The sequence below is a fragment of the Lynx canadensis genome, chromosome C2, assembly GCF_007474595.2.
Source record: "Lynx canadensis isolate LIC74 chromosome C2, mLynCan4.pri.v2, whole genome shotgun sequence".
Taxonomy (NCBI): domain Eukaryota; kingdom Metazoa; phylum Chordata; class Mammalia; order Carnivora; family Felidae; genus Lynx; species Lynx canadensis.
Genome location: NC_044311.2, coordinates 62,918,823 through 62,942,844, shown reverse-complemented (window position 1 = coordinate 62,942,844; position 24,022 = coordinate 62,918,823). Strand labels below are relative to the sequence as shown.

The following is a 24,022-nucleotide window of genomic DNA, read 5'->3' as shown; positions in this document are numbered from 1 at the left end:
AGATAAAAAGCTGATGTACTGCAAAGGAAACAATCAACAAAACTAAAAGGCAACCAATGGAATGGGAAAAGATATTTGCAAATGACATATGAGATAAAGGACTAGTATCCAAAATCTGTAAAGAAGTTACCAAACTCAACACCTGGAAAATAAATAATCCAGTGAAGAAATGGGCAGAAGACAAGAATAGACACTTTTCCAAAGAAGACATCCAGATGGCTAACAGACACATGAAAAGATTCTCAACATCACTCATCATCAGGTAAATACAGATCAAAGCCACACTGAGATATCACCTCACACCGGTCAGAGTGGCTAAAATTAACAACTTAGGCAACAACAGATGTTGGCGAGGATGTGGAGAAACAGGAACACTCTTGCACTGTTGGTGGGAATGCAAACTGGTGCAGCCACTCTGGAAAACAGTGTGGAGGTTCCTCAAAATATTAAAAATGGAAGTATCCTATGACCCAGCAATAACACTACTAGGAATTTACCCAAGGGATACAGGAGTGCTGATTCATAGGGGAACATGTACCCCAATGTTTATAGCAGCACTTTCAACAATAGCCAAATTATGGAAAGAGCTCAAATGTCCATCAACTGATGAATGGATAAAGAAGATGTGGTTTATATATACAATAGAATATTACTTGGCAATGAGAAAGAATGAAATCCTGCCATTTGCAGCAAGGTGGATGGAACTGGATGGTATTATGCTGAGTGAAGTAAGTCAGTCAGAGAAGGACAGATATCATATATTTTCACTCATGTGGATCTTGAGAAACTTAACAGAAGGCCATGGGGGAAAGGAAGAGGAAAAAATAGTTACAAACAGAGAGGGAGGGAGGCAAACCATAAGAGACTCTTAAACACAGAGGACAAACTGAGGGTTGATGGGGGGGGTGGGAGGAGGAGAGGGGAGGGCACATGTTGGGATGAGCATTGGGTGTTGTATGTAAGCGATGAACCACAGGAATCTACCCCAAAAACCAAGAGCACACTTTACACACTGTATGTTAGCCAACTTGACAATAAATTATAATAGAAAAAATAGCAAGCTGCCAGACACACTGTGGAGAGGTAGCGTTCTTTTTTTTTTTTTTTTTTTTTTAACGTTTATTTATTTTTGAGACAGAGACAGAGCAGAGGCAGCATTCTTATTACTCTTCTAGTATTTAAATCTAAATTGATTACTACTGGAGTCCTACCATTAATTTTCACTGGTACCAATATAGTATTTCTTTTTAGCTATGTGGTTTTATACTTCGTCAGGGTTAGAATATTACTGCACATTTAGAACTTACACTTTTGTATTGGATTCCAGTAAACTTTTTTTATATGTTTTAAATTGTACATTTTCATTTATAAAACCTCTAAAAAGTCACTGTCAGTGACCCCTTTTTGCATATTCATTTTTTCTTCCAAAAGGATGATGTATTTTATACGTGTCTCAAATGCTGGCACATGGGGTAGGTGCAGCACTCGTACATAATAGGTGTTCAATAAATGGAAAGCTTTTAGGGGCGTCCGGGTGACTCAGTCGGTTGAGCGTCTGACTTCGGCTCAGGTCATGATCTCATGGTTCGTAGGCCTGAGCCCCGTGTCGGGCTCTGTGCTGACAGCTCAGAGCCTGGAGCCTGCCTCGGACTGTGTCTCCCTCTGTCTCTGCCCCTCCCCCGTTCACGCTCTCTCTCAGAAATAAACATTAAAAAAAAATGAAAAAGTAAGGCTTTTATTATTTTAGTGTTATCACGTTAGTACTGTGTTAGTACAGAGGAACTTGGTGAGGGTGCCATGTAAGTAGTCTCTAGTGACAAGAAGGACAAGTGAGTCTTCCTGAAAGTGTCCTGTGGCAGGAGTTGAGAAAAGCTCTCCCAGGCACCGCTGTCTCTGCATCTGTCAATGGAATGGTCTACGAAATGAGCAGCAAGTGTTTGAGTCGCTCCCTGTAGCCAGCTGAAGCCCATTGGCAGTGATTGCAACGCTTTGCCTTTGTTTGGCAAATTTGGCAATTTGCTTGGTCAAATTACCTGTGTTCCCCACCATGAGCATTCACCGGAGACATCTGTGCGTCTCTCAGCCGTGCTCGGCTTCAACCCTGTGCTAACAAGTTTACTACTCGGTCCAGGGAGAACAACTCTGTCTACGAGAGGAGAAACCTAGGTCAGGCCAGGAAAGAACAGCCACCGAGTTCCTCAGGCTCCTTTGTAAGAAAAGGGTCATGGGAGTGATCACTGTCCAGCACCCGGAGGCAGGACAGCAGTTAAGTTCTGTCCCCTGGTAAATGCTTCCTCTTCTGGGTTGAGGTTTCTCCAAGGACCAGCTCAGGGTTGTTGTTAGCCTGTTTACTTGTCTTATTGCGATCGCCGTGCATCTTTAACACTATCTGCGTTAACAGCAAGTTCTTCTTTCTCCTGATAATGTAGCTAAGCCTCTCACTTCAGAAATGGAGTTGGGATCCAGGATGGAGAAAAACGAACAGTTCCTGCAGAAGCTGGGCAGAAAGGCTGTCAACAAATGTCTGGATCTGAATAACTGCGGATTAACGACCGCGGACATGAGGGAAGTGGGTCTGTATGCAGCTGACTTGGCACAGAGGGACCCAGGGCCTTTGAGGGGAGATGAGCAGGCAAAACACACCCATCACTCACCTGACCACCCGAGGTCTGCAGGGTGGCCCCACCCAATCAGGAAGAGCAGCGGCACCACTATTTAAAATAACAACAACAATGGGGCGCCTGGGTGGCGCAGTCGGTTAAGCGTCCGACTTCAGCCAGGTCACGATCTCGCGGTCCGTGAGTTCGAGCCCCGCGTCGGGCTCTGGGCTGATGGCTCAGAGCCTGGAGCCTGTTTCCGATTCTGTGTCCCCCTCTCTCTCTGCCCCTCGCCCGTTCATGCTCTGTCTCTCTCTGTCCCAAAAATAAATAAACGTTGAAAAAAAAATTTTTTAAAAATAAAAATAAAAAAAAAATAAAATAACAACAACAAAAGACAAATTAATCTTTCCTCAAGCTACAAAGATTTGAGCCAAGTTTAGGAGGAAGGTTCATTTGTCTGTTTTTCCTGAGTAATTTTACTTCCCTACCGATTGCTTCTTCTTCCCTGAAAAGCATTTGTTTTGCGTACGATCTAAACTCGTGTGGCTCATCCGTAGAGCCAAGCCCCGCTGGGCATGTAAAAGGATGTTGTCATCTGTGGAATGAGAGTGTAACCATCACGTGTCACACGTAAGCAGGAGTCCGGTCGTGAAGACCCCCCCACACACACAACCACTGCCACCTTATCTTTTCTCTTTCTCCCAGATGCCTTGAGTCAAGTCTTTCATCAAATTAGATGTGTCTACCAACACAGAGGTGTCAAAACAACTGAATTTTGAGTGAGGGGTCCTTGACTATTTTAATTAAAACGCATGCCATTATATTTTGGACAACTCTCTTTAAGTGTTTTTTTTTTTTTAAGTTTATTTTTGAGAGAGAGAGAGAGAGAGAGAGAGAGAGAGACTGAGTGGGGGAGGGGTAGAGAGAGAGGGAGACACAAAATCCAAAGCAGGCTCAAGCTGTCAGTACAGAGTTTGACACAGCTTGAGCCCATGAATTGCAAGATCATGACCTAAGCTGAATTCGGCCGCTCAACCAACTGAGCTACCCAGGTTCTCCTTTGGACAGCTCTCTTAAGAGAGAACCCTGACTGCACCTGTGTTTCCAGATGGCTGTGTGTCAAGAGTCACTAGCAGAGCTGGTGCAAACACAGGCAATTGAGTTCAGCACAAACCCGCTGACTTGAAATCTCTGAGCGCGGGCCCCAGCAATCCTGCTTTTAATTGTTTTTCCTTCTTAATGTGTTCAATTGACTTATGCTTTATAAAGCATACGAATTCTGGTGAACAAGTTGAAAGGGCTCAACTGCTTTGAAAGCTAGTAACAAACAAAAGGCAAAAACAAATTTCACTCCTATGCATGGCCTCAGAGTTTTGGAAGGTCTGGAGTTGCTGTGCCTGTAGCTATAAGACCTCAGCTTGCTGCTTCTGATGGCTGCCCCTTAACCTTCAAGACATATTTAAAAACAAACAAGCAAAGATGCTTTACTTCCTCTCGGCTGGCGTCTCCAGTCTCCAGTCTCCACTCTCTTGTCGCTTCAGGAGATAAAGATGGCCTTTGAGAATGTTTTTCACAGGCAGTAACTTCACTTTTAATGAGTGATGGCAGATACTCAGAGAAGATTCTGGTCAGGCTTTGTGCTTATCTAAATCTCCACAAGTCGGTCCATTTAAATATAATGGGAGTTTCAGAAGGCTGTGATACCCAGGCAATGATGATCACAAAGAAAGGGTAACTAGTACCCTCAATCTCAGCAACCCTGGCCAACAGTGCAGTCCTCTGCTTTCAGCCTGAGGATCCACTAGGATGAAGGGGTGAGGGACGTCAGGGTGCTCTGCAAAAATGGAAAGGACTAGTGTACATATTACAGTGACAATGCTAGTAACAGTAGAATTACCGTTTCTACTACAATAAAGGAGTTGTATGAAATCTGAAAATACCACTGCATTTTTGGCAGAAATAGAAAATGCCCTAGGAAATGCAGTCTGTCCCGATTGCATGGCTGAGGGAGCCGTGCTTTGCTGAAAGTCAACATGTCCACCCCTCCCTCTTCTCTTACAGTGCAATATGCACTGGGTCCCATGTACTACCAATTACTCATTGCACGTGCAAATCTGTCTTTTCTCTTGTTCCCTTCCAGTTGCTTTGCTGCCTCTTCTCCCAGACTTGGAAAAACTGGATATTTCCTGGAATGATCTTATAGGTGGAACCCTCCATTCACTCACCCAGCAAATGCATCTCGTCAGCAAGTTAAAAATCCTGAGGCTGGGAAGTTGCAGACTTACCACTGATGATGTTCGAGCACTGGGTATGATGAATGCCTCACTGCTAGCAGCTCTGAAGCATCAAGGGCAAACTATCTGGGTCACAGCCCCTCCAGGGCTCATGGATGAGAGCACAAGGACGATGAAATGCCACGCTGGGCACTTGTATAACTTCTGAAAAGCTAAGTAGCCTGTACCTAGCATTGTGCTAAGCCCCAGGATAGAGAAAGGAAAAAGGTTGGTCAGGTATCTGCTCTCATGGAATTTAAATGGAGATAATTGTCAAATTTGTTTACTCACTGTTACTCACCTGTAAAATTGAGGTAGATAATAAGTTATTCTCCAATTCGAAAACAACCTCTTCTATTTTTCCACTCCCCTTTAAAAAAATTGACCAAAGCAAGATTTTAAAACTAAAAGCAATGGTTTCAATAGAACTAGAACCTCAAGTTAGTTAATTACTGAACATAGAATAACATAGAATGTAGGATACAATTTGTCATGTTACCCAACCCTTTACTAAAATGCTTGCTGGTTTCAGCTGCCATTAACATTTTTCTTTTTTTCTTTTTTTTTTCAACGTTTTGTTTTTTGTTTTTTTTTTTTTTTGGGGGGGGGGGGACAGAGAGAGACAGAGCATGAACGGGGGAGGGGCAGAGAGAGAGGGAGACACAGAATCAGAAACAGGCTCCAGGCTCCGAGCCAACAGCCCAGAGCCTGACGCGGGGCTCAAACTCACGGACCGCGAGATCGTGACCCGGCTGAAGTCGGACGCTTAACCGACTGCGCCACCCAGGCGCCCCTGCCATTAACATTTTTAAAAATTCTCTTGGTCTGGAGTTTCTTATTTCAATGACATATTTTGATCATTTACATCTCTGCAAAGATTTCTGTAGAGACAACACAGTTCATGTCAAATGTCTTTTCTCTGTCTTCTGTGGAAGATTGAGGTCAGTTAATGCCCCTGGCCTACCCCTTCCTGTAGTCGAGGAGAAACACCATCCATCTGAGAGCAGGCCAGGTCCTAGTGCAAATCCTACCCCCACTTCTAACTAGCTTTGTGACCATGGACAAATGATTTAACCTTCCTGAGCCTCAGCTTTCTTATCTCTGAAATGGGGTTCATATCCACCTCAGAAAACTATTGTGAGGATTAACTAATTTCTTTAAAGCATTTACTACATGCCCAGCATGTGCTCAATAATGGATAGTCCCTCCTTTTGCTCTTCCCTCATCCAAAACTAACTTTCAGTGATTTTAAGTAATCAATTTAGCAGCTGGTTATTGTGTAGCAGAGTTGCAAATTCAACTCACCGCCACTCAGGCACAAAAAGAAAATGTTGTTTATTTTCTATGATGAGTCTAATCTTTGTTATGATCTTCCAGCCTTAAGAAGCCAGGGAATGGAATTTCTGCCCTGGGACTCACTCCGAACTTGCCAGGTTCAAGAGAGAGTCTGCATCTTTGTTGCTGTGATGTTTTATGCCTTGCTCCCTTTCCCAGACTCCTCTCTGGAAGGGCTTTTGCATCTTCTCCCATCAGAAGGGGTCTTCCTTAGCCTTGATGGCAGATGGGGTACCTGGAGAATAGATGGTTGATCGATGAGAGACCATAAATCAGGAGGCGTTCCATCATTGCTACACTGGTTACAGTTGCTTAGTGCAAGATGATAGATGCGTGGCTCTCCAGTACCATGTGCACTGCAGACATGGTTAATCAGTCATGCGCTCTCTCTCTCTCTCTCTCTCTCTCTCTGATCCTGGGGAATGCTTCAGGGTGATGCCACCCCAGAAAAGACACCCCAGCTGACTGGCGATGACACACAAAATGATTCCTGTGCTGGGAGAACATGCATTTTAACACGAGGCTCCTGCACTCCTGAAACCTCACTCCATACAGTGAATAACCAATGGTAGAAGTCCAAGCCCAGTAGTGGACAGTGGAGGAGAGGCTTGCGGACACAAGGGACTTTCCAGCACTCTTAATTGTTTGGTGTCGAGACTGACTCTGTATGCTGAGAAAGTGCATTTTCATGTATGTGCCTCTGTTCTACCCAAGGCCGTGGAAATCATTCCTAAAGAGGATTTCCTTGCTCTTCCCTCTTCTCTCTCCCAGCCTCCATTCTGGCCCTCGGATGCTTTCCTACATGAAAGGGTTTCAGAAATGTCAAGTTCCACCCCATTCTCACTGCATCCTCCTCCACCCGCCAGGTCTGCATGGCTGTTATGAGCGGCTGATGCCTTATGCTTTGTTACTAGTTCTCTGCAGTGCTCGGTTTCAGTTTTGTGTGCTACTCTTGATGTCAGGGTGAGCTTCACCCCTGTGGTGGCCAGTGCCCTGTTTTGCCTCACCTCTTCCTCTGGCCCAGCTTCCCGGCAATGATGACCCCAGACAGGGTGGATGAAAGTAGTTGGAATAGTATAAATATTTATTACCACAAAAACAACTCAATGATAGGTGGGGCAGCGTGCGCAAGCTGGGGAGGGGCAGAGAGAGAGGGAGACACAGAATCTAAAGTAGGCTGTAGGCTCTGAGCTGTCAGCACAGAGCCCGACGCGGGGCTTGAACTCACGAACCGTGAGATCATGACCTGAGCTGAAGTCAGATGCTTAATTGACTGAGTCGCCCAGGTACCCTTGGGGTGTTTTGCTTTGTTTTGCTTATGATTTTTATACATAGGCATGGTTCTGAACTTTGGAGGGACTAGAATTGCTGTGCCTGTAAATACAGAAGCGCCCACTGCTGGGAGTGGGCTGGAGGTGGGTCATTTTCTTCACTCTGTTCCTCGGCACCTGGCACCTAACCAGTCCCTCGCCTGGCTAATACTAGTCCATAAACAATGGTTGTACTGATTTTGACAAGGATCCCCTGCTTTGTGGACTAGCAATCAATCCAGCCTTTGGGTTCTTTGGTAACAGGAGAAGCACTGGAGGCAATACCTGAGCTGGAAGAGCTGAACTTGTCCTGGAACAGTAAAGTGGGAGGAAACTTGCCTCTGATCCTCCAGAAGTTCCAAGAAGGGAGCAAGATACAAACGCTTGAGCTCGTAGATTGCGACCTCACATCAGAAGATGGGGCGTTTGTGGGTAGGTGGGATTTGGATGAGTCCTTCCCAGAAAATCAGTGTGAAGACGCCCACAATCAGACAGCCTGGGGGTCAAGGTTGGCTGTGCTTTCTCTCACCCTGAATTGGAACAGTGGCGCACTGTACCCCTAGGTCACATGAAGCTGCCCTCCCCTTTTTCCCCAACAGTCACACCCCGCATTTTTACTGAGCTGCTCTTGTTTGTTTCTCTTCCCTCCAGGTCAGTTGCTACCCATGATGCAAAATCTTGAAGTACTTGATCTTTCCATTAACAGAAACATCGGTGGCAGTCTGAACAGTATTGCTCAGGGATTAAAAAGTACCTCAAATCTGAAAGTACTGAAGTTACATTCATGTGGACTATCGCAAAAGAGTGTCAGAATATTGGGTGAGGTTTTTATATACATGTGCAATTTTACTTTATAATTGCTGTTAGGACATTCAACAAAATATGCACAGTGGTTAGGCTGGGGAATAAGATGATAGGTAATTTAAATCTTCCTTGTTTTATTACTTTCTAGGTCTTTTACGACAAGCATATACTTGCACGATTACAAAAACAACCTTTTAAAATGACTGCCTCTGAAAAGGCCAGGGTATTTTGGGTTTGAGATAGACATGGGGCAAAATAAAAGTTATGTGCTACTGAAGCTCTCCATTTTTCTCTTACTTTTGAAAAATGTCAGCATTATTTTATGCTTAGTAGTAGGAAGGAGTTGGTACCGATGAAAAGAACAGCATCAGTGGCATCTGTAGTTAAAATTTATTCCCCTATATAGAGTATCCACAGTAAGGGAGACCATGAAATGAAATTGTGTTTTTCCCTTCAACTTACAGAGCCTGTAATATCCTTCTCACTGGCAGTTTGCCTAAGTCTAGAATTCTCTGAAATGCCAATGCTCCAGTGTAGGAGGAGGAGAACCATTAGTTGCAGGGTTTGACCAGAGCCATTGGCACGCGTTGCAGATCACGGATGGTGTGTGTTAGAAGCCACGGTCAGGTCCAAAGACGGCCAGATGGTGGGAAGTCTAAAGTTATTCCTTCGCCTTGGCTTTTCTCAGCCCAGTGTATTTTCTCCGTCTCCCTCTACGCACCTGCCTTCCACCTTGTAATTTGTCAAAATGGGACTTTTGACTTTCTTTGTAGACGCTGCTTTTAGGTACTTGTGTGAACTGAGGAAATTAGACCTTTCCTGCAACAAGGAGCTGGGTGGAGGTTTTGAAGACTCGTCAGCTCAGTTGGCCATGTTGGAGCATCTAGAAGTCCTGGATCTTCACCAGTGCTCGCTGACGATAGATGACGTGATGTCGCTGAGTAAGTGTGAACTGTAGAGCCAAGGAAGGACTTTTGGAACCTCAGTATATGTTTGGAAACTTGGTAAATTCGAGGCGTCCCCTTAAACTTACAGTTTATGGAGTTACTGAAAGCGTCACATCCTAAAAAGTTCTGTGGATGCCCCCAGTCTAGTATTTGGCATGTATTAAGTGCCCAGTAAGTATTAGCACATCTAAATTCCTCCTAAACACGTTTGTAAATGATGGATGTGGCACTTGAAGGAGAAAATTTTGAATATGTGTTCCTGTTTAGAAATGAGTCTGTGAGTCACAAAGTTTATTTCAAACAGGGATGTGGAGAGAAAGCTGAACAAAGGGCCTTGAGGCTTTCTGACTAACAAGTGAAGCCAAGCCCCTTAGATACAGACAAAGTTACACAAGTCAGCAGGGTGGTGCATAATGGGTGTACGTTACAACTTTAGGGCACACACCCACTTTCCACCATAGACACAATCCTGTAATTACCCCACATAATGTATAAATGCAGTTTCTTATAACAAACAGCGCAAGTGCAGCCTTGCCATTAAGGTTTTTAGTCCATCTGTGACCACAGTAAGCCTTGAAAATACCTCCAGAATCAGACCACAGCTCACCACCTAGACTTCCACTACCCTGGTTCAGGCCACCGTCCTCTCGGGCCTAGGTTACTGAGAGTCCAAATGGTCTTCCAGTTCCTCCTCTATCATTGTGACCTCATTCTCTACCCTTCCCCTCCTTGACTCTACCCCGGTCATTTGTGCGTGCTGACCTCTGTCCCTGGGGCCTTTGTCCTTGCTCCCTCTCCAGGTCAGGGGCCCCTCCTGTGTTGGGAACACCTTCAGAACCTCCCCTTTGTTCGGGCCCACAGTTGGTACCCCACAAATGCTTGTTGACTATGACTGATTGAAAGAATGAATCCATGAAAAACAAGACTAGAAACAATTTTTTAGTTGTTTTTAGTACGATTGGGGAAGGAAACGAGTTAAAATAGGTTCTTAGGTCTGACGTCTATATATTTTAGACCTGTTGAATTACATTATTTTTATTTTTATTTTTTAATGTTTATTTATTTTTGAGAGAGAGAGAGAGAGAGACAGAATGTGAGCGGGGGAGGAACAGAGAGAGAGGGAGACACAGAATCCAAAGCAGGCTCCAGGCTCCGAGCTATCAGCACAGAGCCTGACACAGGGCTCAGACTCGTGAACTGCAGGATCATGACCTGAGCCAAAGTTGGACGCTTAAGCAACTGAAACTCCCAGGCATCCTGAGACCTGCTAAATTACATTTTAGACTCTTATGGCTCAATTTGAAAAACAGAAGCGTCCAAGCCTTTCATTAAAGATTTTAAAGTAACAATCTGTTTCTGGGCTCCAAGTGGAGCCTTATGGAATATCACCATCCCCTTTACTTCTGAGTGTCATGCTTGGAGGAGACACTCCTGGGTTATGAAGGCACCAGATCCCAAAGAATGAAGTTCCCTCGGTACAACTGAGTAACGTTGTTACTCATCTTGTTACTCAGAGGAAGGGTACGGTGCTAGAGCACCTCCATTGTTACCACTAGCATAGCACAAGGGATGGATTAGCCTCTCTTACTACATTTGCAGCCACCAACACGGGTGGATGGCCTTGGAAAGCTAATGATTATTTAATAACTGTAGCAAACGGTCTAATTTTGAAAAGATGGAAATGAACATACATCCTGTGTATACCTTATGGTATTAAGTAATTCCCCATTCTTCTTTCTGATCGTTCTAGACAGCTCCGAAGAAATGGAATTACAGATCATTTAGCCAATCATCTAGCTGTATGGAGCACTGTGCCAAGGGCAAAGGCAAATTCACAGTCAGGGAGCTTCAGTCTGGCAGGGACAGGAATAAACCAACTACATGGTGAAGAGCAGAGTGCTGTGGGGGTTGGAAGAGGAAGAAACAGTTACATCTGTTGGGGTTGCACGTGCCTGCCTTCTCTCTTCTGCCTTTCTCCCGTCCTCCGTCCCTCCTCCCACAAATGTGTGTGTGCTTCCAGTGTTCTAGACTTTGATGCACACTCTGGGGATGAAGCAGGCCCTACATACAGACCTCACAGAAGCAAAAATAAATAGGGTGCTGTGATAGTGACCAAGGGGTTATGTGACCAAGGTGTCCCTGGAAGGCTCTCAGGGGTGAGCCAGCCCCACAGAGATGCCAGGATGCTGCATCTCCCACACTGGAAAGAGCGAGGCCAAAGGCTTGCAAGCATGAAAAGTAGCAGAAGATAGTGAAGCAGGAGTAACTCCTGGCACAGCAGGGCCCTCAGGACCCCAAGCCAGTGCTGTCACCAACAGACCTCCATCCTGACTGCTTGCTTTCATTGCCTTCCTCGTACTTATTACTTTATTCTGAGAAAAGAATGATGACACTGAACATTAATTGAGCTGTTAACGTGTGCCAGGCCGTGTACCAAGTACTTTAAATATACTCAGTTGTTTTATCTTTCCAATGACCCTGTGAAGTACTGTTATTCTTCTCATTATTGAGAAAACCGAGATTCGGGGAAGTTAAGTGACTTCCCTGAAGTCATACAATTCTTTAGCAGCAGAGGCAGGATTAGAACCAGTTTTGTCTCCATAATCTTTGGTCTTAACTTCTAGCCTGAAGAGAGGCTTGGAAGCAGAAAAGCCCAAGCTGTACATTGGGAAGTGTGGCTGGTGTGCGTGTGCGCAGGGGTGTGTCAAGGAGGGAGATTGTGGGACCCAAACACCCAGAACACTCTTTGTGAGATGGTGCCTAAAACACGTCACTGCTGACATTTTAACAGCCCAGGTAATCCCTTTACTCTCGAGTCTTCAAGAGTTGGATTTATCTGCCAACAAAAAGATGGGCGGCTCTTCTGAAAACCTACTCAGCCGGCTCCGATTTTTACCAGCCCTGAAGTCCTTACTCATCAACAACTGTGCTTTGCAAAGTGAGACGTTTACCGCCCTCGGTAAGAGAATTCCCCAGATCCCTACAAGCACATACAGTAACACATGAGAACACATATTCCATACATCAGAATTTCATGCCAAGGCTCGGCCACAGGCAAACTTGTGAAGTACTAATTTGTCTTCTCTTCAGGAAATATGCTTCCCTAAAAGTGGCCTTCTGAAGTCCGCATGAATGATTCTGGCATTTGCAAATCTAACATTTAAAATGTAGACTGTACGTGGGGCACCTAGGTGGCTCAGTTGGTTAAGCACCCGACTTCGGCTCAGGTCATGATCTCACGGTCCGTGGGTTCAAGCCCCACATTGGGCTCTGTGCTGTCAGTTCAGAGCCTGGAGCCTGCTTTGGATTCTGTCTCCCGCTCTCTGTCCTCCCACCCCATTCATGCTCTGTCTCTCAAAAAAAAAAAAAAAAAAAACAAAAAACAAACCCCAAAACCAAAAAACCCCTGAATAAATGTTAAAAAAAAAAAATTAGGGGCGCCTGGGTGGCTTGGTCGGTTATGCATCCGACTTCAGCCCAGGTCATGATCTCACGGTCCGTGAGTTCAAGCCCCGCGTCCGGCTCTGTGCTGACAGCTCAGAGCCTGGAGCCTGTTTCAGATTCTGTGTCTCCCTCTCTCTCTGCCCCTCCCCTGTCTCTCTCTGTCTCAAAAATAAATAAACGTTAAAAAAAATTAATTAAAAAAATAATAAATAAATTTAAAAAAATAAAAAAAAATTAAAATCTAGACCGTACGTAGCCAACTCTGGAGGTCCATATCCATGGTAACTTGTCATTTCACTGAGGTGACAATATAAACTGGATTGCTGGGAGTCTTATGGGAAAAGCGAGGCAGTTGCTAGTGTGTGAGCCTAGCTGACTGCCCAACATCTACTTCCCAGCATGATTTGTTGTCTTCTCTAGGAATCCAGGCCTGCTGGAAGGTCATGGATACAGCCCAGCCTAGATCAAGGGTCTAGAGAATCTGGAATTTCTGCCTTTTTGAGGGGCAAGACCATGACCTTCAAGCAGAGGGAGATATTCTGAGGCAGAGGCACTTTGTGTCATTTTACTGAATTTGCCACCCAAACAAAACACATTGCACACACATTGCTCTGTGCTGGCAGAGCAGAGCCTGCTTGGAATTCTCTCTCCCTCTCTCTCTGCCCTGGCTCACACTCTCTCGTGCATGCTCTCAAAAATAAATAAAAATAAACTTGAAAAAAAAAAGTAAATTGGATCTTACTACTACCCAGTTTAAACAGATTCAATGGCTGCCTGCATCACCTCTGGTAAAATCCACATTCCTTCATGGGGTCTAAAAGGGGCAGGTGATCTCGGCCCCTCTCCCCCTTGCTCCCTGAACCAGCTTCTTTCGGTTCCTTCCTGTCACTGGGCTCGCCTCTGTCTTCAGGCCTTTCGGTTTTCTGGATGGAACGCCCCCACACCCTATTCTTTCTTGGGGAGCCCTGACTTCAGGTCTCAGCACGAATGCTCCCTGTTAATACAGCATCTCTGATCTAAATTAGGAGTCCCGTATCTTTTTTATAGCTTTTATCAGAATTTGCAGTTATGTATTTATTTGTGTGTTTTTCTCAATGTGCATATTTCCCCCAGTTTATAACCTCCTTGAAGGCAGAGATGACACTTCTTCTTCACTGTATATACCCTAACCACATTTTAGGTATTTCTGACATTAGCTAAGCAAGTAAAACAAAGTAACTTCTCAAAGGGGTCTGTAATCCCCCAAATGGTTAGGTAAACACATGCACACACATACATGATGCATGCCATTGCTCAGACTAATGTTCAGTTAGGAAGGTGCTACAAAAAATAAATTTAGGGACAACGTGATTTTTAAAAAAAATTTTTTTTGGGGCGCCTGGGTGGCGCAGTCGGTTAAGCGTCCGACTTCAGCCAGGTCACGATCTCGCTGATGGCTCGGAGCCTGGAGCCTGTTTCCGATTCTGTGTCTCCCTCTCTCTCTGCCCCTCCCCCGTTCATGCTCTGTCTCTCTCTGTCCCAAAAATAAATAAACGTTGAAAAAAAAAAAATTAAAAAAAAATTTTTTTTAATGTTTATTTTTTGAGAGAGAGCACATGTGTGCAGGAATGGGGCAGAGAGGGAGGGAGATAGAGGATCCAAAGCAGTTTCTGAGCTGACACCAGAGAGCCTGACGTGGGCTATTCAAACCCACAAACCTTGAGATCATGACCTGAACCTGACCTCAGATGCTTAACCAACTGTGCCACCCAGGTGCCCCCATGATGTTTTATAAATATACTTTCTATCTGGAAAAAGTTGGATAATTTTTTTTTTAATCTCTCTTTCTAAACTTTTTTTTTTTTTTAACATTTATTTATTTTTGAGACAGAGAGAGACAGAGCATGAACGGGGGAGGGTCAGAGAGAGGGAGACACAGAATCCGAAACAGGCTCCAGGCTCTGAGCTGTCAGCACAGAGCCCGACGCGGGGCTCCAACTCATGGACCACGAGATCATGACCTGAGCCTAAGTTGGCCGCTTAACCGACTGAACCACCCAGGCGCCCCAAAAGTTGGATAATTTTTAAAGAAAATTTTGTTTTTAATTTTGTGTCTTCTGCCATCAGAGGATAATAACTCCTTTCAATTATTGCTGCATAATGATAATGAATCATAATCAAGCAGATATTACACTGAATTATATCAGTTTGCATTAAGACATAAACACATATTTCTCCACCTTAATTTTAGAAGAAAAAGCTCCATTTCTCATTGATAGGTCCCTGTACCATGTAGGTGATAGGGATTTTCTTTTTACATATTATAAAAGGATATATATTTGCCCCTTGGACACCTGTTATTCTTTAGAAAGAAGATTGGAATTAAAGCATAATTAACTATATCTTGGCAATAAGTTGTTTGGGTTAATTGCAATATTAGGGGCAACTGAGAATCGAGCAGAACCTCTTTTAATCTTCTTTAAAAATCTCTCCAAAATACACTAGTTCCCTTCCTTGTCTCTGTCACTGCAGGTAGGTAGACACAAACATATTCTGGTGTTTCAGAGTCTTGAGGAGACTTGGCCCCCTGTCTGAACCTTAGCGGTAACTGTACAAGGGAATACGTAAAACCAGGACACGTACTGGAAATCCCGACCAGCTGTCCAAATCCTTTGCCTCTTTCTCCCTCCTGGATGTCAACTGAAGGAGAAAAATCCCAGTCAATAGTGAATTCCATTTCGCTGAGTTTTACTTTTCCAAAGTTTCCAGCATTTCTCTCAAATAAAAATAGACAACCGAAGCTGTGGTCATGAATTTCGGGAAAAAGACAACAGTCTCCACAACTGTCTTAACTTTAGTTCTATTAATATGTTGCCCCAGGTTGCTCAGTTTCAAAGAGGGAAGCCTAAATGCTTGCTCTTCTTACTATTCTCAATTTTAGCTGAAGCCTCTGCTCACCTCCCTGCTCTGGAAGTATTCGACCTTTCTTGGAATAAATGTATTGGTGGCAACCTGAAGCTGCTTCTGGAAACACTGAAGTTCTCAGAGTCCCTTCAAGTGCTGAGACTGAGCAGCTGTTCCCTGGTGACAGAGGACGTGGCTGTCCTGGGTTCGTATCTACTGGTCCCAAAGCTGTGCTGGCACAGGGAGCCCAGTGCGCCTGTCCTGCAAGAGGAAGGAAAGGAGGGAGGGCAGCCAGACCTGTGGCTGAGCCCTCTGCAAAGCTTCCCTGCTCTCTGACACCTGCTTAGAAGAGATCTGGTGAAAATGAATAAGGGCAATTCAAAGGCCAGGAAGAGAGTGGCGGGCTTTTCACAAAGGGGGAGATGGGCATAGATGTGGTAATGGGTCATTCCAGCTTCTGCTCCTTGCCTTCCCCAAAGCAGGACAGTTGTGGCGTTCTCTAGCCAGCTTGGTGTTACTCAAATTTCAGTTACCTAAGGTCTGCCTTCACAAAGTTTGCCCTGTCCACGTCGTACCTGCACTGTTACTTAATTTTTTCTTCATATTAACTCTTTAACTTAAATGCTTTTATTTAAACAAGAAACAGGGGTGCCTGGGTGGTTCGGTAGGTTAAGATCAGACTCTTGATCTCAGCTCAGGTCATTATATCATGGTGTGTGGGATCGTGCCCCTTGTTGAGTTCTGCACTTACAGCGTGGAGCTTGCTTTCGATTCTCTCTCCCTCTCTCTCTGCCCCTCCGTGCCTCAAAAACAAAACAAAACAAAAACAGGAAACTGATCATCACTATAACTGAAATACAGGCATCACTTCTCATATATAGACATTGTTAGACTGTTGTCATATGAGAGCTTTGAATAGAGGTTCATTCTTGGTTAGAAAAAGGGGGAGAGAGAGCTTTAGAGGCATATTAACATCAATCTGACGCTTTCTCCATGTCAATTTAGAAAGATGGAATGAGAATTGAATAAGGAATAGCTTGTACACGGTGGGATTCAGAGTCTATAATACCATTCTCACATATCCCCTAAAATCGCCTCTATATGTCCGCTTCCCATTGGAAAACAATGAATTGGAGACTACGCCTGTGTCTCTCATCTACTCTTGTCCCCACACCTCTATCGCTGTGTAACCACCAGCTGCCAGATCTCTTAAGCAATGAGCACCCCTCCAAAAACATTTTAGTTAATAACAAGTATTAATGTGTGTGGTTAGCCATTGCCACTTTTATATTGCTTTGATTATTTTAACAAACATCCTTTAAGAATTTCTTAATCACTTGTACCTTATTTTTTTTTCCTTTATAAATAACAGCACTTTCCCAGAGTAAACTACGTAAGTATTTCCACAACCTATGACCCGATTACCCAGATTTTAAAAATATGTAATAAATATAAAATTGTGAAATAATCATAATTAGGATACTCACATGATTGGCAAATTCAAACAGTACAGGATAGTTAAAACAATGTCTGGGATTTGCTTTAAACTATAATAATACGATCATCTCAAAAACCATAGATTCATCTCAGTATATAGAGAAAAAGCACTTGACAAGATTCAACATCTATGCATGATAAAAACCCTCAACAAAGTGGGACTGGAGGGAACACACCTCAACATAATAAAAGCCATATATGCCAAACCTACAGCTAACATCATATTTTTCCCTCAATGGGGAAAAACTGAGAGCTTTCCCCTAAGGTCAGGCACAAGGCAAGGATGTTCACTCTTGCCACTCTTATTCCACATAGTACTGGAAGCCCTAGCCACAGCAGTCAGACAAAAAAAGAACTAAGAGGCATCCAAATTGGTAAGGAAGAAGTAAAACTTTCACTATTTGCAGATGACATAATGATATATCTAGAAAACCCTAAAGTTCCACCAAAAACTATTAGAACTGATAAATGAATTTGGTAAAGTTGCAGGATTCAAAGTCAATATACAGAATTCTGTTGCATTTCTATACACTAATAATGAAGCAGCAGAAAGAGAAATTTAAGAAAATAATTGCATTTACAATTGCACCAAAAATAATAAGATAATAAAATACCTAGGAAAAAACTTAACAAAGGAGGTAAAAGACCTATATTCTGAGAACTATAGGACACTGATAGAAGAAATTGGAGATGACACAAACAAATGGAAAGATATTCCATAGTCCTGGGCTGGGAGAACAAATATTATTAAAATGTCCATAGCTACCCAAAGCAATCTACAGATTTAATACAATCCCTATCAAAATACCAACAGCATTTTTTACAGAACTAGAACAAATAACCCTAAAATGTGTATGGAAACCCAAAAGACCTTGAATAGTCAAAGCAATTTAGAAAAAGAACAAAATTGGATCCTAGATTTCAATATATACTACAAAGTTGTAGTAATGTAAACAGTATGGTACTGGCACAAAAATAGACACATAGATCAATAGAACAGAACAAGACCCAAGAAATAAATCTATGCTTATATGATCAAGTAATCTATGGCAAAGGAGGCAAGAATATACAATGTTGGGCAGAGACAGTTTCTTCAATAAATGGTATTGGGATAACTGGACACCTACGTGCAAAAGAATGAAACTGAGCCACTTTCTTACACCATACACAAAAACTCAAAATGGATTAGAGACCTAAATGTGAGACCTAAAACCATAAAACTCTTGGAAGAAAACACAGGCAGTGATCTGGACATTGGCCTTAGCAACATTGGCCTAGATATAACTCCTCAGGCAAGAAAAAACAAAAGCAAAATTAAACTATTGGGACTACACCAAAAAAAAAAAAAAAAAGCTTTTGCACAATGAAGGAAACCACCAAAATCATGAAAAGGCAACTTACTGAATGGGAGAAGATATTTGCAAATGATATATTCAATAAGGCATTAATATCCACAATGTATAATTTATACAATTCAACACCAAAAATCCCAAATAATCCAATTAAAAAATGGGCAGAAGAACTGAACAGAGGTTTTCCCAAAGAAGACATACAGATGGCCAACAGACACATGAAAAGATGCTCAATATCATTAGTCAATGGGGGGATGCAAATCAAAACCACAACGAGGGAGCGCCTGGCTGGCTCAGTCAGTGGAGCATGGTGACACTTGATCTCAGGGTTGTATGTTTGAGCCCTACATTGGGTGTAGACGTTACTTTAAAAAAAATCTTAAAACAACACAATGAAGAATCACCTAACACCTGTCAGAATGGTTAAAATCAAAAAGTCAACAAGCGTTGGAGAGGATATGGAGAAAAAGGAACCCTCATGCACCGTTCATGGCAATGTAAATTGGTGCAGCTACTGTGGAAAACTGTATGGAGGTTCCTCAAAAAATTAAAAATAGAAATATCATGATCCAGTAATCCTACTACTGGGTACTTACCCAAAGAAAACAAAAACACTAATTTGAAAAGATATATGCACCCCTGTGTTTATTGCAGCATTATTTACAATAGCCAAGATATGGAAGCAACCTAAGTGTCCACAGACAGATGAATGGATAAAGAAGAGTGATACGTATGTATACATATAATATTTCTGAGCCATAAAAAAAGAACGAGATCTTGTTTAAAAAGATACACACATTTTTATAAAAAAAAAAAATGGGGCGCCTGGGTGGCGCAGTCGGTTAAGCGTCCGACTTCAGCCAGGTCACGATCTCGCGGTCCGTGAGTTCGAGCCCCGCGTCAGGCTCTGGGCTGATGGCTCAGAGTCTGGAGCTCGCTTCCGATTCTGTGTCTCCCTCTCTCTCTGCCCCTCCCCCGTTCATGCTCTGTCTCTCTCTGTCCCAAAAATAAATAAACGTTGAAAAAAAAAATTAAAAAAAAAAAAAGATACACACAAACCTACACTTCCCTCTCTTTTTCTTAATTAAGTAAGCTCTACACCTAACATGGGGCTTGAACCCATGACCCAAAGGTTGAGTCACATGCTGTACAGACTAAGCCAGCCAGGTGCCCCAAGAATGAGATGTTGCTACTTGTGACAACATAGTTGGACCTAGAGGGTGTAATGCTAAGTGAAATAAGTAAAGAAAGACAAATACTATAGGATTGCACTTACATGTGGAATCTAAAATGCAAAACAAAACAAAAAAAAGACTCTTTTTTTAAAAAAGGTTTATTTTTGACAGAGAGAGAAACAGAGCATGAATGGGGGAGGGGCAGAGAGAGGGAGACACAGAATCCGAAGTAGGCTCCAGGCTCTGAGCTGTCAGCACAGAGCCTGATGTGGGGCTCGAACTCACACACCGTGAGATCATGAACTGAGCTGAAGTTGGACTTTCAACCGACTGAGCCACCCAGGGGCCCCACAAAAAAAATGGACTCTTAAATACAGAGGACAAACTTGTAGTTACCAGAGAGGAGGTAGGTGGGGGATGGGTGAAAAAGATAAAGGGAATTCAGAGGTACAAAATAAATAAGTCCTGGAGATGAAAAGTACAGCACAGGGAATACAGTCAATAACATTCTAGGATAAATAAAAATAGAATATAGTCATATCTTGGAGATATTGTGGGTTCAGTTTCAGACTACCACAATAAAGAAAAGACTGCAAAAAAGCATGTCCACTCAATTTTCTGGTTTCCCAGTACACTATACTATAGTCTATTAAGTGTGCAATATGTTATGTCTAAAAAAAAGAACATATTTGCCTTAGTTTAAAAATATTGCTGAAAAGTGCTAACCGTCATCTGAGCTTTCAGCAAGTCATAATCACTGATCACATAACAAATAAGGAAAAAGTTTGACATATTGTGAGAATTACCAAAATGTGACATAGAGACACAAAGTGAGTAAATGCTGTTGGAAAAAATGGTGCTTGGTGCAGAGTTGCCACAAACTGCCAATTTGTTATTTAAAATAAAAAAAAGCACTGTCTGCAAAGCACAGTAAAGTGAAGTGGAATAAAACGACGTATGCCTCTACTTAAAGAAAAAGAAAGGAAAGAAAGAAGAAAGAAAGAAAGAAAGAAAGAAAGAAAGAAAGAAAGAAAAGATGGGAAGTAGGTGAAACAAGACTGATGTAATGAAGCCGAATGATGGGGACACAGGAGTTCATGCTCCTATGTTTTGTACCTTTGAAAATTTCCACAATAGAAAAATACTTCAATAGGAAAAGCATGCACATTGTCTTTAACACTTAGGTCTTGAGAATATGGTGAGTCATGTTGTAGAGCAAGGAAGAGATACACATGAACATGGACACCTAGGAATGGAGGGCAGCTGTTGAGTGCCTGGAATGCTAAGCTGCAAATAAATGCACAGTGGAACCAAACTGTGGGAAAGATTAAAGTGATGGGGATGGAGCATCCTGTTTGTTCTGGAAGCCAGGACACGTGAAGAATGACTGAAAGACCTGGGCACAGTTAGTCCTAAAGGGGGAGAAGCTGACGGGACCAGACTCTGGTCCAACACGGCAGGGCTGGTGTGAGGGAGGAGCTGAGGTGTCCAGCAGGCTGTGGGGGCCATCAGTGAAAGTCACTGGAAGGCAGAAAGGGACCCGGAGGAAGGGCTTTCTCCTGCTTGGAACTCTCTCACTCTGTTGGGGCAACTTGAGGGGATGCTTCAGGCAGGAGCAGGCTGGTCTCCAGTAGAGGAGCCGTGAAAGAGAGAGTCCTCTCTGATCATTGATCTGGAGGTTGGATGAGGAGACCTCCAAAGCCCCTGCTCACTCGAGATTCTGTGCTACTCATCTGATCTCTGTAATCCATCCCTGCTTTCGGCTGGCAAGGGAAGCACACACTGTTTGCTTTGGGTAGCTCTCCTGTCTCCCTTTACAGGTGTTATCATCTTTTCATTGCTTCATCACTATTATTTATTAAGGGGCATTTTAGGTAGTACTGTGATATGTGCTCTTCAAAGGGAAAATTGTTCGGTGTATTAGAGGTCCCTAAGGTGAATTAGAAACTACCCAGGTGTCTTTTGAGCTTGGAAAGTGCTCAGTTAAATATTTGCTGAATGAAGAATGACTGAATGAGCAGTGAACAATTAAACAGTATTAAACAGCAAGAAGACTATTTACACATAAATGGTCCTCATTAAAGCCAATCACTCCCATATTTAATTAGAGTCTGCAGGAAGAGCTGGGACTCTAGTTGAGCCAAGAGCAGGAACTTGACAAAAAAGATATTCTTTGGATTGGGATTTGGAAAGAAAAAAGGAACACTTTTCAAGCTGTATTGGAATACACAGAGAATAGCTCTGGTAAGTTCAGATGCCCTGATTAAAGCTGGTAGCTAATAACAAATCATTAAGAATCGCCAATCTTGTCATTACCAACCTTGGAGCTACTGTGTTACTGGAAGTGGCAAACAGCCACAGTAGAAAGTATTCTTGTATTTTAGCACTTAGCGTGATCTCATTTTTCAGCATCACTAATACGGACGGGTCATCTTGCCAAGCTGCAGAAGCTTATCCTGAGCTATAACGACAGTATCTGTGACACAGGATGGGCCATCTTCTGCCAAAACATGTGGTTCCTCAAAGAGTTAACCGAGCTGGATATCAGCCTTAGGCCATCAACTTCCCGGGACTGCGGACAATGGTTTAGACATTTGTTATGTGCTGTCACCACACTTCCCAAGATCACGGAGATAGGGATGAAAAGGTGGATCCTCCCTGCTACACAGGAGGAAGAACTCGAACGTTTTCACCAAGATCACAGATGCAGCATTCACTTTGACCTTGGTGAATTTCAGGAAGCTGATTTCCCACGGCTTAACTAAGCTATAAACCATTATCTGGAGGAGGAAAAAAACATGAATGAATCCCAGTGTAATCAAAGGAGTATCAACTTCTGGGCTGTTTAGTGGGATTGATGTTACAAAAGCTTTGTAAATATGTATATGGTAATCTAATATGAGCATGTCTTTATTCTCAAATGACAAGGATGACATTTTCCCCTGGAGTTTCATTTATTTTGGAAATCTAATTCACTTACTATTTAGAAGGCCTGCCAAAGATGTTTAGATTCTGGTAACACATTTCCTTTTTTCTTGCCCTGGAATTTTCTCCCTCTTGTTTTCCTACATGATAAATGTTCTAAATATAAGGGTGTGTAAGTACATGTGTGAGTGTGTGTATGAGTGTGAGCGTGAAATCTAATGTGAAAAGCACTAGCTATGTAATAGTTTTATGTTATCATTATTATTATATGTATCTTAATGTAAACTACTTGCATTTTTATCAGGAAGTGTGCCCTTCCATGGTTTATTATTTTATGTCCTGGTGCTTTTTATCTCAGATATAAACCATGAATGCTAATAATGGTCACTGACATAAATCTTAGTAAAAAGGTGGTCAAAAAATCAAAACCCAGTATCAAAAACACATCTTGTTAAAATTTTTATTGTTGAGGGGCGCCTGGGTGGCGCAGTCGGTTAAGCGTCCGACTTCAGCCAGGTCACGATCTCGCGGTCCGTGAGTTCGAGCCCCGCGTCGGGCTCTGGGCTGATGGCTCAGAGCCTGGAGCCCGTTTCTGATTCTGTGTCTCCCTCTCTCTCTGCCCCTCCCCCGTTCACGCTCTGTCTCTCTCTGTCCCAAAAATAAATAAACGTTGAAAAAAAAAATTTTTTTTAAATAAAAAAAAATTTTTTTTATTGTTGAAAGAAACTAACATACTAGCTCTGGGCATTTTTTTGGCATGGTTTTTGCTACATAAAACCTATTTAATTCATTAAAGTTTTTGTCTTGCTCTAAGTGATTTTTAAAATACTGGGGTATCTTTTTGCAGGAGCATGGAACTCACTGCATGGCAGAAGTGTGTGTTTGCTCACACATTTCTATTCTCATACACTCTAATCATGTTTTGCTTTCTTGTTGCTACACTAATAATTTGTGTTGCAATTATTGCTTGAAAGACATGTGGAATTTGAAATCAATATTACTCCAAAAGAAAGCCATCAGGATAAGAAGCTTTTGGGTGATGTAAATGGGGATGTTTTAGGTAATTGTGGTATTCATTCTCTGGGCATCCCCATGGATTCCATGGGCACTTGTGCTCCTGTGTTTACGTGAACACATGTAAAACCTATGAATTAGGCAAAAACTGGAAACACCAATATCCTTCAGTGGGTGAATGCTTAAACAAACTATCGTACTAGGTGATACTACTCAGCAATAAATTGATACATCAACAATGCAGATGGACTTCCAGTTCCGCTGAATGAAAAAGCCAGTCCCCAAAGGTTATGTAGTCTGTGATTCCAATTATAGGACATTCTTGAAATAACAAAATTACAGAGATGGAGAAAAGGCTAGGGATCAGAAGAGGGGTAGGTCATAGGTGTGACAAAGGAATAGCACAAAGGAGACTTGTGCCACACAAGTCCACATGACAAAACCGTGTTGAACTACACACTCA

General features: G+C 42.8%; 1 protein-coding gene across 1 annotated transcript in view; it reads left to right on the top strand.

The window, feature by feature from the left end:
* The window catches only part of LRRC31 (leucine rich repeat containing 31), a 28,665-nt gene extending 5,684 nt beyond the window's left edge, over positions 1-22,981 (top strand). Inside the window, exons 2-9 of the mRNA XM_030330545.1 lie at positions 2,430-2,573; positions 4,741-4,908; positions 7,783-7,950; positions 8,170-8,337; positions 9,096-9,263; positions 12,061-12,228; positions 15,634-15,801; positions 22,030-22,981. Coding sequence (XP_030186405.1) covers positions 2,430-2,573; positions 4,741-4,908; positions 7,783-7,950; positions 8,170-8,337; positions 9,096-9,263; positions 12,061-12,228; positions 15,634-15,801; positions 22,030-22,385 — 1,508 coding nt within the window. The 3' untranslated portion in view covers positions 22,386-22,981. The remainder of the gene's footprint in view (positions 1-2,429; positions 2,574-4,740; positions 4,909-7,782; positions 7,951-8,169; positions 8,338-9,095; positions 9,264-12,060; positions 12,229-15,633; positions 15,802-22,029) is intronic.
* The last annotated feature ends 1,041 nt before the right edge of the window (positions 22,982-24,022 follow it).